Below are 18,732 nucleotides of genomic sequence, written 5' to 3'. Positions count from 1 at the left end.
ACAGTTTCTTTTTTCATGTAAATTACTGCCCAAATATTTCAAGCTTTACAATTAATATAGTGTTTAATTAGGCTGAATTAGAGGCAAGAAAAATAAAGTATTGGCTTTGCTAATTTGTACATAAAATGGATAAGTTAACCTAAAAAACATCAGCATTTAAGCTCAACTGAGCAGTTTTGGAAACCGAGTCTTGGGAACCATACTCATCATCAACGCTGCCCAATTTATGCAGAGCATCAGACACCTCACGCAATAACTTGGTAAGGCAGAATCGTAATTCCAACTCTTGCCCTTGTAGGGACAAAATGCGCACAGGAGGAGGAGAAATTTTGTTATACCTTCATGTTTACACGAATTTATTTCTCTATATTTGGATGAATAGACTACATACAATTAAGGAAAAGAGACGGAGAGAGATGATGGATACCAGAAAAAAAAAAGAAAAAAAGAAGAAAAGAAAGCATTGAATATAAAATGTGCAGTCACAACTCATCCTTGTACATAATAGACATAAAACAACCTACTCAGAATTTAGGCAGCACAGTTGATCATCAAAATGCACGACTATACACCCTTGAGACAGCAAATATGCTATTCCCAAGCTGGACCAGCTGCAAAAAAAATGTGCCTCACTTGTGAAAGAACAGACTCTTTTTCTTCCCTTTTCTTCTTTCACCAGCCTGCAATGGCCAACAAAATTGAAACTTTGGTATACATGCTTTTAAATGGGAATGCACATGAGTTCAATTTGTTAATGATAATCACCACAAACTTTAGGGTAAATTTCATCAATCAACACTCAATTTAACTCTTAGTTTCAATTTCATGCCAATAAGATCACTGGTGCCACAATCCTGTTGGAAACCAGCTGAAAATTTGATGTAGCAACCTTTAAAAGCTACTTTACTTTAACTAAGATAAGGAGCAGATAAAATCTATACAACTTGAAACATGATATTCCTGCACTAGAACTACTAATTCCCATTCAAATTTCAATACGAATTAAGGAGCTTAAAATGCTATCTAGCAATCATATTATCACAGAGAAAGTAATATTTTGGTTATTAGAAAGTGGACCATTTAAAGCTAAAACTGTGTTCTCCTTCGTCTCTCTCAATTTGCAATATTAAGTCGAATTCCAACAAGTTGTCATGCTAGATTACTGTTTTTCCTTTTCAAGAAGATTCTTCATAGGGCCATGGAGCTTAACAGAAAGTCATGGAGATGTTAAACAAAAATAACTTCAATCTAGAGCGTCTGAACTTGTAGACATAGAAAACAGTAGTTTGCAGCCAGATGACTTTCCAAACTAACAAAAAGAAGACTGAATATTATATTATGTGAGCCTGATCCTTGTGTTAACCCTTCAATACAAGCTGGTCTAACCCAAAGGTTTAAAGCCACATCCATGAAAAACCGTATCATCTGCAATGCTTGCCACCAACAAAGAGGGGGGAAAAAAACCAATTTATGAGTGTGGTCCTAAATGCGCCAAAAAAAAAAAGTAATAACTCAAAATCTACATGGATGGATAAATGTAAAAAGCAACAGAATTCCATGTCACATGGAGAGAGAGAGAGAGAGAGAGAGAGAGAGAGAGAAACTAACAAAAAAGTGACAAGAAATTTGTACCCGTATGATAAATAATCTCAAGATGATCACAATTGTATCTCTTGAACTGCAAAAAAGGAGGGGAAAAAAAAACAGAATAGTAAATTAAACCTAAAAAGGAAGAAAAGATGCTACAGAAAAAAATGTAAACTGCTTCAGGTAACTAGAGCAGGAAGATGTTAAAAAAATGACAAATTAACCCAATCTCAGCATAATCATTCAGAAAGAAAGCTTTCAAATCACCATTCCCAAACCTTCTGGAAGAACAGGAAAACAAAGCCCAATAAAGATGCATAGGGTTGGCTTGAGAGGAAAATGGAATGGAAAGGTACAAGAACTGTTTATGGGGGTAAAATGATGCATTTCAGCATTCCAGCAAGTAAATCCAATCATTTATACCTAGTTAGAATAAATTTGTCCATTTAGACACTTGATTGCCAGAAATAAAAGTTCAGATGCTAAAAATTTCAGACACCAACAATATGATTATCCCTTTATTAATATAATAAGTAATTAATTAAGAAGACATAGCAAAGTGCACACACAGACATACATCAAGTGGGACATCAAAGCCTACAAGACAAATAGACAACCAATGCCTCAATCGACTAAACAAAAAGCCAATTTAACCTTGTAAGGAGACTAAATTATATTACCATAGAAGAACAACTTGATCACTGTCAAGTGTCAACCAACACAAAGCTTTGGAACTTCTACGATATTTCAAAATTCTAAAGCAATCCAAACAATTACAGAAAAATGTTTGTATCTTAAAAAAAGGAATATCTTAAAAGCAGGATAATCATTTGGAGCAATAGTTGAAGTCTGAAACAGCCAAAGCTGAGTGCATGGTTCGCCATAATAATATAGATATATTCACATAAAATATGCTGACAGGTAGAGGTAACTTTCCATATTTTACCAAATGAAGATGTTGGTATAGAACCACAATGGGATTATGAAACATTTTAAAGTCCAGCCTGTTCCGTTTATTTTATCTTGTTATTTTATTTGCATTTTCAGATATCACAATTGGAATTACCATACATCAATATTGCACAAAAAAAAAGCAATTTAAATTATTAAGGTTAAATGGACACTGAACTAAGCTAATTTGCTTCTGTGTTAATAAAGCTGAATGGTTCATTATACTCATGCTTTAAGATTCACTAACCAGCATTAGTAACCTGGATCCCATTTCCCTCTAAATGGTAATGATCTTGCAATACTCATAGAGTTGGTCCTTGCATAAAAGGATCCTCAGGTTTGTAGCCTTTTTCCATGCCAAAGAGAACTATCAAATCATAAGTTTTCTTTAGCAAGTGGGCTTATGTTCTAAATTGGTTCTAGGATTTAAGCAATGAACATAACGTAATTAGACAACACTGTTGTTATTCTTTATCCAGTGAACCATATTTATAACATAAAGGAAAATTAGGAACACATAAGAAACCACTGAAACTCACCAGCTAAAATCCATTGAGTTGCTATCCACTCGTAAGAGATGCTGAATGCCACTAGAACTGGTGATTATAAATTCTGTAGGCTGTCCATATGGGATTGCAACCTACAGAGAAAAACAACAAAAACCAAATAAGGCATTAAGCAAAATATCGTGTAAGACGTAGAAAAGGCATTTGATTGATGGTATTGAATGAGGAAAAAAAAAAGACTTAGAATATAAGATCTCAAGTCATCAGTGCACGGTAACTCTCAACTCTAATAATATGACATGATGGCAGGTTGAACAGAAGCACGAGTCTTTCTTTACCTTCTCAGAGCTCACTCAAGGTCAGCCCATAACTATTGCTATTGAGTAGTCAAAATTAGACAATGTTATTGTTGCCTTTTGTCATACCAAAAAATAGTTGCATAGTGGAAACTAGATTTGAAACTTTCTCTAACCCAGAAAGTGCTGAAGACTATTGGTAAAGTCCAATTGTTGAGTTTGAGATTGCCTCTACCAAAATGACTTAAGCCAATTGGGTTTGGCTCACCCTTGATTATATTCTCTTTTAATTTTTCTGTAGCTCTACAGTGTGGGACTCTAACAATTCCACCTTAAGTGCAATTGGACTGGACTTAAGGTTTTTAGGCCCAATTGTCACTTGTAATGCATGCGGTGGCCTATCCAGAGTTTCACCTATTCTTTCTGTTCTTTTTTTTTTTTTTGGCTTGGCTCTACAGGTCTAGTTAATTTTACAAGAACATTGATCCACTTGGGTCTGGTTTGTTGCAACTCCACCCACCATGCTTTTTCGGATCTACAACTCAACTCAACTCAACTAAGCCTTTATCCAAAAAATTTGGGGTCCGCTATATGGATTCGCTTTCTCCACTCTGAACGATTTTGGGTTAAATCCTCAGAAATGTGTAATACTTCTAGGTCATGTTGTACTATTCTCCTCCAAGTCAATTTAGGCCTACCCCTTTTTTTCTTTCTATCCTCTAACCTAATGTGCTCTACTTGTCTAACTGGAGCCTCCGTATGTCTACACTTCACATGACCAAACCACCTTAATCTCCCTTCTCTCAACTTATCTTCAATTGGATCTATAGAACAAAATAAAAGATTTATATATTTTATTCCCTATGCTCCACTATATCATTGTCCTTATTCTCCATGTCAACCAAACAAGGGAAAATGATATCTTTTCTTTCCCCCTCATTTTCCTTGACTTTTCAGGCAATAAAAATTAGCATTAAGTAAGAAATCAAAAGAGATCGAAATTTGCACTAGCATCAAAGTAATTGTACAACCAAATAAATGAAAACCTAATTAAAATTCCCCAGTTATCATATTTTTTTCAGAAATATATACCATAAAAATGAAAACCAATTAAGGAAGCCTTCTTGCAAATGATGCCCTCCCCCTAGAGGTAACACCGAAATAAACTTAAGTTCAAAGTTAAGCATATAGAAATATGAATGCTCTATCTCAATCTTAGTCATGGAGTTTAATTGCTAAGTACACCAACCTCTACACCCAAAGAAGATTACACATTGGGACACTAAGAAAAGGATCAAATAGCTGTGGGTACAATTTAATATTATTTTTGGGAACTTCATCTGCCTCATTAATAATGATAATGAAGTAATGAACAAGCATGCAAAGAGATTCAGCTATTCAGATATCCCTTTTCTCCCTTTGATATGTGGTTCCATTTAAGTATTTTCACATAACTCAGATGATACTAAATTAGTTAAGCCAGATGTTCAATGCCCACCACATGGTGACGTGCAAATCAATTGCGAAAGCACAAGCAAACCCCAATTACCTTTATCCTACCTCTAGTCAACAGCTCACTCCAAATCTCCAAAATTTATAAAAATGAAATTAAAAAAAAGACCTATCAGAAGTTAAAAAAATTTAAATCACATAGCATAATAGTTATGTCAAAAAGTTTCTAGCATCAATTCTAGAAATTCATAAATCGAACAATGAGAATAACCAAGCAAGGAAACATACACTTGTGTTTGGGGAAAACTTCTCAGTGAATATAGCGCCACTGGATCCACTACCCTTAATGTTGTAACCGTCTCTCTTAATGGCCAAAGTGACCGGTTCCCATATATCAAGATATCCAGTCTGCGTCATAAAAGGAATATGTAACATTAGCTACGCCTTTTCTTTTCTTTTTTTTTTTTCAAATAACTTGATATTCAAATAGAGAATGGAAAGAAGGAAAATTATATTTAGAGCTTGTTCCACTCCCACTAGAAGTCATACCGACAAGGATACTTTATATGAAGCATGACCACTATAAAGAGTTTTCTCAATATGTCGTTGCATTTCAAGATCTGTGAACAAAGAGAGAAAAAAATTGTAACATTTATAACCAATAAAGGAGATACAAAGAAGTTAAATGTTTTTACCATTGCACACAATGCAAGTATTTTACTTATGATGTTGTTCTCTAAGGTACATGGTATGGATACAGGAGTGTAGTTTGATGTTTTTATGGTGTGCAGTACAGGTGGAAGGCTTAGCTGGAACGTATTTCAGGTTGTGAGTTCATGGATATATATATATATATATATATATATATATATATATATATATATATATATATATAAATTCTTAATTGACAATAAACTAATAATAAAAATGGCTAAGCATATGTTTGATAATTAATATTTTTAAGGGGAAGATGATTTCAACAGTAACTAAAATTAAGTCTATGACAAGACTCATTAAAAGCATAAATCTCCCAAGAAAAAAAGTCCAACAACTAGAAAAGAGACCACACAAAACTCAACAATGTGTTCATTTCACTCTTTTTCCTCTGATCCTTTTCCTTATTATATTTTTGTGTATAAGCTAACAAACAAAAGAGTTAGTTAATATCATAAAAATTTATGGGACCGCAATGCTTTTGTTATTCTCAATATATGATCCATCATCTCCAAAAATGGCAGAAGTTCTGCTCTCTTCATTGAGTCCCACCCACATGCTACCCTCTCTTCAACTCCCTCTCATAATTGTTTCTCAATTAAAAAATCACAAGGTATTTAAGGGAAATATCTTAAAAATCAACATAAGTTACAAGTCCAACACCCAACTGCTTAGAATCAAGCTCATATTTCAAAATATGTATATCAAATCAAATTGAGACTAAGAGTTCAACCAATCATAGTTTCCTCAAGATTTCAAATAAAATCTATTAAGTTTTTTTTTAAAAAAATCCTTAAAAATCTGCTTCTATTTTCATATGTGCCTATCAAATTCAGATAGACTGATTTCACGTTCCAGAGTGCAAACACACCATGTTTGGGATCAAGCAACCTGGAACACATTTCCATAGGGGGTTGAGCAATCCTGGTCACAATGAGCAATAGTGACACAGAGAGAAATATGTAAAGAAATCAACTCAAGAGTTACCAATTTTGATGTAACTTGCACGAAGGTAAATAATGTCAGAATCTTTTACCACTAGAATATGAATAAAGCATGGTTACAAAGCACAATATAAAACATCATTATTTGGAGAACAAGGTTAGGAGAAGGCTGTTATAAATGACATGCAACATTCTAACAAATCAAGAACAAGAGCAGCAACTTGAGTAAACAAATGCTTTTATGATGCACTGTAAGATGCCAAATTCTTAAAGTCATAGGCAAAAAGATTGATTCGTAAAAATTGAAATACTGATTACCAAATGAAAGCTTTACACCAAAACACATGCAGACATAAAACTCCATCTAAACCATGTACAAGTTATACTGCAATTACTAACCACAAATAATTTTTCTGTGCTCATTTGCAAACACCTTTACAAGCTCTCCCTGCAGAAATTGAAAAGAGAAGAAAAAGAAAATATCCTCATATGCAAATTTTCATATAACTTAAAATTATGGTTAGAATGAAAAATCATCACTCAAGTCGACACTTCTACACACATTCATTTACGTGACTGTGGATGCATGTCTGCACATATTAATTTTTGTGTTTCTGTCATTCATCTTCATCCCAATAGCCCACAACCAAAGCTCCTATTTGTCCGTGAGGCCACAATGCTAAGATGTTGAGATTGCAGAAAATCAACAACAGCAAGATGCATTACGGTTCTATACATCCACCATGCACTTCTATCAGCCACTCTTATTATAATAATAAAAAATAATAAATAATTATTAAAATATAATAAGTAATGGTTGAAATAAATATGGAATTTGTATTTATAGCCAAAAAAAACTATTTATTATAAATATATACACAAATTTAATGTCAATTTTTTTAATTATTATTTTTTGCTTTTTTTTTGGTCAAGGTTTTTTTTAATTATTTGATTTGTAAGGAAAATAATATAAGATATATCAATTATATAAACGTATTGACAGTAATAGCTGCCAAAGTTTTACCAAACAATTAACAATTATCAACTATCAGTCATTGGCAACCAACTATCACCAGTAACTAAACCAAGCAAGCCCAAAAGTTTAAGTAGGATGTCCTAAAGTAATCCTAAGATCTAAACCTTTGCCCCTTAACCATGTCTCACCATCCCAGATGACCAAGAGAATGTGCATTTAAGTGGTCTTGTGCTCTGCATGTTCAGATTATCCTGTTACACTGGATGACTGGAATAAAATTTAACTTACAACCAAGTTAAAAATCCACAAGTTCTCTACAGAATGAAAAATTAGGACTCCCATTACAACACTATGTCAAAGCCTTGCAATGTTGCATCAGGAAAAAAAAAAAAAAAAAAAACACAAAGGCCAACAGCCAACTAGGCAACTACTACAAAGTACATGGCACATTCATCCATAGCTAAGAGTTTATACCTTACGCTTTCTGTCATCCAGAGGCTGGACTTCTATAGCAAGGTAGGTATCAACATCATCGGCAGTAACAAGATAGTTTGGTTGTTTTGCTCCTGCAATCAAGACATCCTTTTCCTTCAGTAATAGTTCCTAGCTATGGGCAAAATGATAAGCAGTAAAAGAGGATGACATAAGAGAGGCATAAAAGGATTACCATCAATATAATCAACAGATCCATCTTCCAAATGGCGTACCCACTGATGGTGTAACAAACAGTAGAAGAACATGAATAACATTATAAAGAAATATGCTCAGAACAATGTTTAATGCATATCTAGAAACTATGACCAAAATATTAATGGATGAGACCCAAGAAGTCATACCTCAAAATTACAACTAGTTGTTCCATTGATAGAATATCCACATGCCTGCAGTTCTTGTCCAGGAAATGCTTCACCTGAAATTTGGAGACCCTCAATAGCTGGCAATGGATCATCTTCTGCAGCTGCACACCACAATGTATCCATCTTAGATAGTCAACAATCTCAGGCAGAGAAAAATGGACCAACGACCAAGCTTTTCTCACCCTCAGAAAAGGAAGAAGAAGGTTCCTCAAGAACAGGAGGTAGGTAAGGCGAATATGAGGAGCCAGGATCATCAAGGGCAGTAGTCCCCCAGCTGGCCGAAGGTTCTCTCTCATTCTGTTGTCCCTCTGCATCTGGATTATCCATCTCATTGTTGCTAACAGGATCAGAGAATGTAACTTGTTTATTAGTGATTTCTTCACCATAATGTACAGCACGACTATCACCCCTAGTAGCTGCAAACTGTGCTGGTATATCATGGATCGTAGAGTTCCTGGAAAAAAGTGACATACTGGATCAAGGTTACATGAATAGAGAGAGAGAGAGAGAGAGAGAGAGACAAAGATCATCTAAAATAATTCACTGAAAATTTGAGATGGCTCCAATGCAGATATGCATGAAGTTCAGTCTCTGCTATAAAATCTTCTTTTCATTTTTTTTTTAGGGGAGAGGAAAGAGGCAAGACGTCTCAGGAAACACCAAAATTACCCAGTGTTGTGTATGTATTAGGTAATGCTTTAAAATTTCAACTTCCAATTAAGCCAATAAACAATATATAATAATATTCACCATAATGCACCCATATGTTAAATACATCTTTCCAGTGAGAATATTGCTTCATTCAAGATGAAAAGCAAACTGATCCATTTAGCTGGCCCCACTATTGGGGCCAGACTGTCAAAGTTCGTATATGCATGCATCCATAAGTATCAAAAGATTCCACTGCTGCATCTCATGGCGTCAGCTTATGGAAGGCTACGAGGAGTGACAAGGAAGAATACTTGAAAAATTCAAGGTGTAGATTGCTCAATGGGCTAATTTGGGAAGACTGTGATCAGGGGAATAATACTTCATGGAATCTTTCCCTTAACTTTAGTGCAGACAACAAGAAGGCTTTAGTGGCTACTACATGGTGCTTGTGAGTGGATGGGGTGGTGAACAAGAAGACTTCTCAAAATAACTCATGAGAAAGTACAAAGAAATGAAATCCCTTGGCAGTATAAAAGAAAAAAAAAAACTGCTTAAGGAGTCACTCTTCTCTTGCTGTGTATCCCTTGATCTCATATTAACTGTTGATAATTGAAAAGGAGAGGTTTTTCCCTGGCTACTAGGTGCTTCCATGATCAGCAAAATGCTTGCTTGAAGGATTGGGTTTCTTTTTTTTTTTAAAAAAAAAAAAAACTTTGGAAACAAAGGAATCACAAAGTTGATGACAAGGAGACAAAAAATTCTCCAAAGAAAAAACAAGCAGCAAAACATGATGACAGGACAAAAACCAGCAGCACCCTAAGTATGCCACCACCTAATTTCTCAGAAGTTGCCAACTTCTGCAGCTTTCTCTCAACATTCTTTTCTTTCCTCTCACATGTTGTTAGAAGATACGCAGAGAACTATTATGGTTAGAAGTAGAAGACAAGCAGATTAAAAAAGAAGATTAACTATTTTGTTGCACAAATGCAATTCAACGTCAACATCAAGGGAAGTTCATTATCAACACAAATTCACATGCATTATTTACAAAAATATGCCCAACCAACATAAAAATTTAATGAAAACAGAACCCACCAACAAATGGAGATGATTGTTATTTGTACATTCAGTTCATGGTAGCAGTCTCCATTTGACCAGGCTCACCTGCTTGCAAGAGGTGAATATCTCCCCAAATCATCCGATTCTAGATTTTTTGCAACTGCACCTCCTAAACCTCTCTGTTGGTGACTCAATAAATCCCGATCCCAATCTGATGTCTGCGCATCAGGAGAAGTCATTGGTATCTTTCCAAGGGAATATGCAGGCTGTGACACCAATTCAAGCCCATTTTTGTGCTGACAGAAAACAGCGAGAATTAAAGAAAATTATTATGACATACTGGAAGAAAGAAGATATGAGGACAGTGAAATTACTAATGCTAAACCAGTGGAAAGAGATGGTGACTGAGGAGATACATTTGAGTGGTTCACATCAGAACGCCAAGGTGCCATTTGATACTGGGATTCCTTGAGCTTAGACTGAAACAAAGAAAAGAAGATAATCAACAGAATTCTTTCATGAAAGAATCAATAAATAAAGCCACGGGATAAGTTAACTGTCATAACCCCAGTAAACTTGCCTATCAATTAAAAATTCAAAATAAGATAGATAGATAGCCATGGAAAATTTACTGAAAGCCTTGCATATGCATAGCATACCTCAGTTTGAATGAGCTTCTCCTGAAGATGTCTGAACAGAACCTGTAGAACAAAACCCCAGCAGTAAACAACATCAGGAAGCAAATGATTTTTATAGCAGAATAGCAGAAACAAATGAAACAGAACAATAAATAACCAGATAAAGATAAATAGAAAAAAAAAGAAGAGGGGGAGGGGGTGTGAAACAGCCTCAGAGATGCTTTCAAGTACTGTTCCCCAATTGAATCTTTTCCTACAATATTAGTTCTCACATCAAGTTAAAGTAATATAGAAAGCTGACTACAACAACACAGCATTGTAATCTCTCTATCCTCTCTTTGGAAAATATGCCAGGCCACTAACAAGGGGAACATATATATATATATATATATATATAGAGGGAAAGAGAGAGAGAGAGAGTCAAATGGTCTATTATTTGTAACTGAATGATCGGCCATTTCTATATAAGAGAAAATTGATAAAAAAAAACAGGGAAAAATAACTATAGATGATTAATTTTGTTTGACATTTCTCCCTAATATTTTCAATTATTTATTTTTTTAAACTTTGTAATGTTAAAATTTTTCAGATCAAATATATCTTTATTGAAATAATTTCTACCATACAATAACCAATAAAAAAAGTAACTATAGACAATATATTTTGTCTGACATTAACACATCAAAAATGGCGGATCTACCACAATAAAAGAGGGGTCAATTGACCCCTCTTTTTTCTTAAATTACTCATATATTTATATATTTGTTTAAATCAAACCCTCATAAAATCTAAGTATTGAGCTCCTCTTTTTTAATAGAGGATGTAAATTTAACAATAGGACCTCAAAAAAATTTTTTTCTAGATCCGCCATTGTTTCACTCTTTTTTTCAAGCTTTTGTAATGTTAAAATTGTTTAGCAGCAAATATATCTCTATCAAAATAATTCCTACACCTACTTTATTTCATCTACTGTGTTTTTTCTAGGCTTTGTTTCACCTACTTTTATTTTGATGGAGACTTGGTATCCAATAGAGCTGAATGACCAAAAAAGATCCATGTAGGCATAGCTAACCCAACTAGTTTGGGATTAACGCTTAGTTGGTGTTGTTGTTGTATGCTCGCAATTTAAACATTGTTGTGGGATAAAAAAAATTTAAATAAAAGTAAGACAAAAGTGTGAAAATAAAAAAGGCAAAGCAAAATGAAATAATAAACAGTAGTACATTCCTCTTTCATGTAGTCCATATGGAAAAAATAGGATATGAATCAGATTCTACTCAATTAAAGTACAATTGAACATTCAAACACAAATACTAATTTACAAGCAGCAAGTACAAGCAATCAAATACATACCATGCAAAGAAAGTTCTAGGAGCATAGAAGCATAAAATATTTCAAAGACATAACTAGGAACAATTTGATACGGACCCTGACATCGCTAACGATAGACTGGGCATCTGGAACTGGTGGCTGCAAAGAATACTCTGCGAGAAGGGGCAGCAAAGATGAAACAAACGTTGACCTTTCTTGCTGTGCAGCCTGAGAGAACCAAAATAAGTACCTCAACATTCACTCTCGTAAAATCTTATTAAAGCCAATATCAGTGGCAGCTAAATTTATGGTGATTATAGTGCCATTCATAGGATGAAATTTACATTAGCTTTTCAAAAATGGTTCTGTAAGAGTCATATGTTGCCACACAAAAGCAAGCATGCTTCAACATCAATTCACAGGGAATATTCAAACATGGTGAGCAAAAGAAAGGAAGAAATTAATGACTAGCATTTGTGGTTAGTCGGTCAAAAACAATTACTTGGCACTTAGCCCAATACATTATCAAGGGTAAAAATTTCAATCCAATAAAGTATTGAACAATATGGAAGGAAAAGAAGGCATGCAAAAAAATAGGCTATCAGTGGTTGCAGTGGACACTTGACAGTTGACAAACAAGATCAAATTCTGACTAAAAAATATAACATATCAGTGAGCAGATCCAAGCAATGCGTGTGAAAATGAATAATAGAGTAAATCAAATACCCCAACCCAAAAACGAATAAATAAAATAAAATAAACATACCTGCAATTCATATGTCAGACGTATATTCTCTTCAATTATGTCTTGTCTATATGAGAGAGCCTTTGATTGAGTATCAACAAGGTCCTGTTGTTGTTGATCGAAGGCCTAGTGGCAAGAAGTCCAGAAAGTATAACAATAACCAAATACTATGAAGGTAACAAGAAGAGAAAACAGGGATAAACTTCTAATAAACCAGTAAGAACATAAGGCCAAAGTCTGCCTACCAGACGCATATAAGCAATACGCTTTTCCATAACATATTTTTCATTGCGTATTTGTGCTTCCTATCAATGAAACATTAAATATTAGGCACACACACATCCATTGGCATAGGTTTTTAACAAGCAGTAAGGAAAAAATGTCTAAGAAACAAGCTATTACTACTTATGCTCATACTACCTTCATAGAATAGTCGGAAAGATGTTTCCTTAACTGCAAAATCTCTTCTTCATGCTCCCGAACCTTGAAAGCAAAATCCCATAGAAATATAATATAGTTCATAAAACTCAAAACACTCAAGCTATTACAAGGGCCTTGAAGAACAATTTGCAACTACCTCTTTCCAGAGATCACCAGGGTTATTTACTTTAGCCATTTGCATTTGCCCATGTCCAGACAAATTGAACTGTTGATCATATTCTCCTTCCATTTGATACCTAGGAGAAACAAGCCAAGTTGTTGAAAATTGTGTGCATCATTCACTAAGACTACTTTATTTCATAAAAAAAAATACCTGCTTGGCGAAACTGATGTTGTGGATGGTGAAGATAACTGGGAGAGACCAGCATTATCAACAGGTGCCTGCCCTCCCGGAAGTACCTTCAATGTCCCATTGATCTTGCTGCTGTCAGAGTGGCTTTCCACTTGACTCTTCATGGCAGGATCCTCTCTATTAAGCGTACCTGATTGATGAACTGCAGAAGTGCTGCCCATGCTCTTAACTTTGTCTTCTAGATCACCTACAGAAGGAACTGATTGATGAACTTCATAAGGGCCATTAACCCGCTCATTCCATTGATCAATAGAATGAGATCTTTGTGCTATTGATTCATCTATTTTCTGCCAAATTCCATGGCCAATAAAAATGAGTAAAGAATCCACTGATGAGGGATATGACTGATTTATGAAGATTAAAACCCATTATACAAAACAACAACAACTCAATTGCATAGTTTCAAGGCACAATTCACATTAAGTTGCAAAGGGGTCCCTGATCCTAGGCAAACAGTGGAAGCACACACATAGGAGACGTGATGCACAAAAGAAATTGAAAAAAAAAAAAGACAACTGGCCTATAAAAGATAACTACAAATATTAATAGCATAAATCATTTAGAATTATAGCATCAATTTCTTTGAAATCCAAATAAAACTAAAGCTAAAGATGTTAACAAGTCTTAAACCATAATCCTTCATTCCTACTAAATAGCAATAACCACGAAAACACCCATAAGGCAACTACTCATTATCAAGGGTAAAATAGTATTTTTTATCATGAAAGAACAGAACATGCTGTATGCTATAAATCTAACGTCTTCATTTTCCCTAATTGCAGATTCCTTACAGTCAAATTAACAATTTAGCATCAATTCATGCAAGCTATGTTAACGTGCAGCAAATTCTTCTTAAAAAATTAAGCAAAAAAGAAACATAAGCATTCAAGAAAAGAAAAATCCAAAAGCCCAAATCAGCGCTCCCACTGGACTGGACCCTCATGTTTCAATTTAGCACTGTTAGGCCCTTACAAAATTTGAGATTAGGCAATTGAGCCCACTTCCTCCAACTTAGAGCATGTTAAACAGATAGACGTCAGTCTAGTATAATTTATATTGCTTTAAGGCTAAAACCTGTGCTAAGGTGCCAAAAAAAAAAAAAAAGTGTTCCATCAAAAAAATGAAAATTGGTGATAAAAGGGGGAAAAAAAAAATAAAATATGGTGATGATATCATTGAATAAATATAAGGGGAAAAAAAGGAAAGTCAGCTCATGACAACCATTCTCAATTGTAAATCTCAAGAATTATATAGTCAATGGTATCACAATTAAAAATTATGATGGAAAAAAAATTAATTCCAAAAGCAAAGGTGCTTTTAAAATCTACCAGCAGACATGTTGAATGAGAAATAAGTTGCAAACCAAGTAAAAAATAAAAAGCTTTCATTTTTTAGCAAGGGTAGAAGTTTTCTTTGTTTAGCGTGAGCAAGAATGAGAAGGTTAAGATAGACGTGCAGAAAAAAAGGATGAAATGAAATAAATAAGGAATGAACACATTCATAGGAAGTTGGAAGCAGTGTTGTTGAAGGCGTTCCGAAGCACCAGGCGAGGCGAGGTGACCCTCTAGCGCCTCGCCTGGCTCCGCCTCGCCTGGGTTACATGAGGCAACCGCAAGGGAGAAAGAGATGCAGGGCGTGAGGCGAGGGAGGCGACACCTCTGTTAAATAATGTGTATTTTTTTATTTTTTATTCATTCTTTAAATGGCAAGAGTTAGGCTGATTGAAAAAGGGAAAGAAGAACAACTCAAGGAATAAGGTACGTCTCTCTCTCATCCTTCCTTTCTTTCTCTCCTCTGCTTCTTCCTTCCTCTCTCTCCTCTCCTCTCTTCTTCTATTCTTCCCTTCTCTCAAGTCTATCGCAGCACCCATGTTTTTCTTTTTTTCTTTTTTCCTTTTTAACATTTTTTTCTCTTCTCTCCTCTCCTCCTTCTTTTCTCTTCTTCTATTTTTTCTTCTCTCACAGTCACACCATTTTTAGTCCATCTATAACACTTATTTTCCTGCATTCTTTTTTCCCTTTTTACTTTTTTTCTTTCTCTTCTCTCCTCCTTCTCTCTTCTTCTATGCTTTCTTCTCTCACAGTCACACCATTTTTAATTACCCAGCAGCAACACTTTTTTTTTTCTTTTTTAATTTGTTGTTTCACTATTTATTATATGGGCATTTGATATGCATTTGTTAGATGGGTATTGTCAAATTTGATGTGCTTTTCATTAAATGGGTATTGTGATATATTAGATTGAGGTGTGCATTAGCAAATGGTTATTTAATTTCGAAATTAGGTCCTATTAATTGGAGACTTGAAGCATGGGTAATTGTCAATTGTGATATGTTTTTTATTAAATGGGTATTGTGATATGTTAGATTGAGGCGTGTTATGTATTTGCAAATGGTTACTTGATTTTAAAATAGTTTATGTTCTATTAATTGGAGATGTGATATGCTTTTTAATATGCTTTTTTACTTATTAAACTAGTTAAAGGTATGAATTTTTATATTCAAAGTACATATAAATATATATATAATTTAGTAATTTAGGTTATAACGCCTTGTTTCAAAAAGGCCATCGCCTCGCCTCTCGCCTAAGACCATAGGGTATCCTATCACCTTAGTGTCACCTTTCGCCTTAATAACACTGGTTGGAAGTGATACCTACTATAGAAAAAGTTAAGAGAAGGGAGATAGCTTAGAAATGTGCATTATAGACCAAAAAATGCACCATTACATAAGGTTGAATACACTAGAGTGGTAAAATATGAGAAAGGGAGAGGCAAACATATGATGCATGAGGTGTGGAGGGAAGTATAGAGAAAGCACTTGGCAACTATATCATAGCCCTAAACCAAGTGAAACGAAGGAAATATATCCATATAATTGAACCCAACTAGTTTGGATTAAATCTTCAATAGTTGAGGTTTTTATTGCTTTCTAACACATTTAACCCAAGACAGATCTACAATATATGCTCACCAACAACCATGCAAGACCCCTCCCACCCTCCAAAAGAAGCTAAAGAAAAGGGGAAAAAATCCCAATCCGATCTCCCAAAGAAAATGGAAAACTAAGTGAATATTTGGTTGAGTTATTGAGGGCAATTGTTAGTTGTTCAATCCCTATAGCTGGAGCTAGCCTATTTGGTTAAGCTTGCAGTTATTAGATATCCTACAGCTACTGTTCACACCAGCTTCAACTTGGAACTAAAATTATTTACAGCTAGAATGAGAGCCTAAGTATGATTAGACTTGAAATTTGTTTAGCATAATATTACATCAGAAGGCAATTTAAGCATATATCTTCCTTTAAAGAACTAGCCCATCTTTTTGGCAAGAAAATTGTCTTGCGATAAGCACATAAGAATTGGGAATTTGTTCAACATACAACTGCATCAATATATTTCTCCACAGGATAATAGAGCTGCTCTAAAGGTTTGAGATTTTCATATCAGTATATTTTTCACAATGAATTCATTACTTCCAAGTAATATTATATGCCTTAAACTTTGTTTTATAGTTTTAAGTCATGCTATCATATTGAAGTTATCACCCATTTATCACATCCAACCACAAATATATTTCCAATTAAATCATAAACTAGAGATATCTACTGATATCTACTAAACTATCCAGAGGAAAATGAGGACTGCATATGCAGTACTCAAAACTATATGCTTAAATCCTAAGCAGTTTAAGTAGCAAAATTAAAATCCCATGCATTGTAACTCACTCTCAACATCAATGATATACTGAGATAACAAGGAAATAGTTAGATTTGATCAGTTGGCAATCCAAGTCATATTAGATGGACAATTTGTAGAAACTATAGAAGCACTTACATATTTTTCGAGTTCCTTAATTTTTTTCTGTAGTTCAGTCCTTAATCGCGTATTCTCCTCTGCCTGAGAGAGTGCAATGTGAAATATTACCAGCAAAGCTCTATGTTTTACATGCCAAAATCAACGAGGTAAAATAGTAAGAATGCCACCACTAGTCACCACGTCTACGGTTAAGACATCTAAAGGACCATAAATCCTTATACAACTCAGTGCATTCATTCATCAATGAAAACCAAGTGAATAAACATATTAAGACTACAAGATAGGAAACACTTGATCCATTAAAATTATATAGCATATATAGCAGTTTCAGAGTGAGCATTCCGTGATGAGTGGATTTAAACAGAGATAATTTAAACAATAGATACACACAAACACAAGAAAAAACCAGAGCATACCCATCATTTCATTTCACGTAAAAAATAAAAATAAAAATAAAAATAAAAAATAAAAATAAAAATAAAAATAAAAAAACAAAAAACCTGTTGTCTGATGGTGGCCTCAGCAGCTTCTACAGCTTTCATAACCTGAAACAAACTATCGTTATTATTGCTGTTGTTGATGGTAGTACTTGCAGTAGTAGTGGCGGTACTACTGTTATTGAAATTAAGATTGGAAGATGAAGTCGCCGAATCATTCAGCGCTAATCCCGACATCTTATTTGCTAATTTCCCATCGTGACCGTTCTCCATGATCCAAATCCAGCCAAAAAATAGAAATAAAACCCAATTACAACACCTCTTGCATCAATTTCATCCTGCCTCCTTCAATAAACAATACCAATTAATCCAATAGGGAATGAAATGCTGAGAGAAGCAAATATTTTGAAACCCTAAACCTAATCAGACGGAGAGAAGACAGAGAACGAGAGAGATATTAATGAATTAGTTGTGCGTGTTTTCTCTCTTTGTCTCTCTCCATGTGTGCGTGTAGACAGAGAAAGAAGCGCGTGTTGAGGAGGAAGACATAAGCATTTTAAGAAGACGATGCTGATTTTACTTTTTCTTTGTTTGTACACTTGCGCGAGACCATGGTGATTTTCATGATTAATTAGTAGACTCGTTTTTTTTTTTTTTTTTAAGGTTAATTTTTAGATTGACTTGATAAGTGAACTGAATGAACTTATTAATATTTACTTTATTTGAATTTTTAAAGTTATTTATAAATAATTTATTATTTAATTATTAAATTTTAATGAATATTATAATTTAATTTTTTATATTTTAAAAATTAAATATTTAATATCCCATTTATATTTTTATTAAAATAAAAAGTGATTTTATTTAATATTATTATTAATTTAAATAAAAAAATGAATATACCTTTTATTTAATTAAAAAATTTATTATTTAACCTATAAATTTTTGGTGATATTATAATTTGATCTTTATGTATTAAAAATTGGATTATTTAATTTTT

General features: G+C 34.0%; 1 protein-coding gene across 5 annotated transcripts; it reads right to left on the bottom strand.

Moving 5' to 3' along the window:
• Positions 1 to 448: 448 nt before the first annotated feature.
• Positions 449 to 18,349, bottom strand: LOC110648159 (uncharacterized). 5 transcript variants are annotated; one of them, XM_021802291.2, is made up of 21 exons: positions 17,796 to 18,345; positions 17,314 to 17,376; positions 13,442 to 13,767; positions 13,265 to 13,364; positions 13,108 to 13,170; positions 12,933 to 12,992; positions 12,709 to 12,813; positions 12,060 to 12,170; positions 10,653 to 10,694; positions 10,368 to 10,472; positions 10,099 to 10,289; positions 8,466 to 8,737; positions 8,263 to 8,384; positions 8,094 to 8,136; positions 7,901 to 7,992; positions 6,850 to 6,898; positions 5,342 to 5,412; positions 5,081 to 5,200; positions 3,078 to 3,178; positions 1,633 to 1,678; positions 449 to 680 (listed from the first exon to the last, which is right to left on the bottom strand). In XM_021802291.2, exons 1-21 carry the CDS (start codon positions 18,003 to 18,005, stop codon positions 630 to 632), a joined length of 2,343 nt encoding a protein of 780 aa, XP_021657983.2. In that variant the 5' UTR covers positions 18,006 to 18,345; the 3' UTR covers positions 449 to 629. The 5 variants fall into 5 exon arrangements, 3 of the variants coding, with proteins under 3 accessions (XP_021657983.2, XP_058008864.1, XP_058008863.1); XM_058152881.1 differs by lacking the exon at positions 449 to 680 and adding an exon at positions 876 to 1,482 and having other exon boundaries at positions 8,263 to 8,378; positions 17,796 to 18,349; XM_058152880.1 differs by lacking the exon at positions 449 to 680 and adding an exon at positions 876 to 1,482 and having other exon boundaries at positions 17,796 to 18,347.
• Between the last annotated feature and the right edge of the window lie 383 nt (positions 18,350 to 18,732).

This window comes from Hevea brasiliensis, chromosome 9, assembly GCF_030052815.1.
Source record: "Hevea brasiliensis isolate MT/VB/25A 57/8 chromosome 9, ASM3005281v1, whole genome shotgun sequence".
NCBI classification, from domain to species: domain Eukaryota; kingdom Viridiplantae; phylum Streptophyta; class Magnoliopsida; order Malpighiales; family Euphorbiaceae; genus Hevea; species Hevea brasiliensis.
Note: the sequence above shows the minus strand (reverse complement) of the source record. Positions and strands in the feature narration are given on the sequence as shown.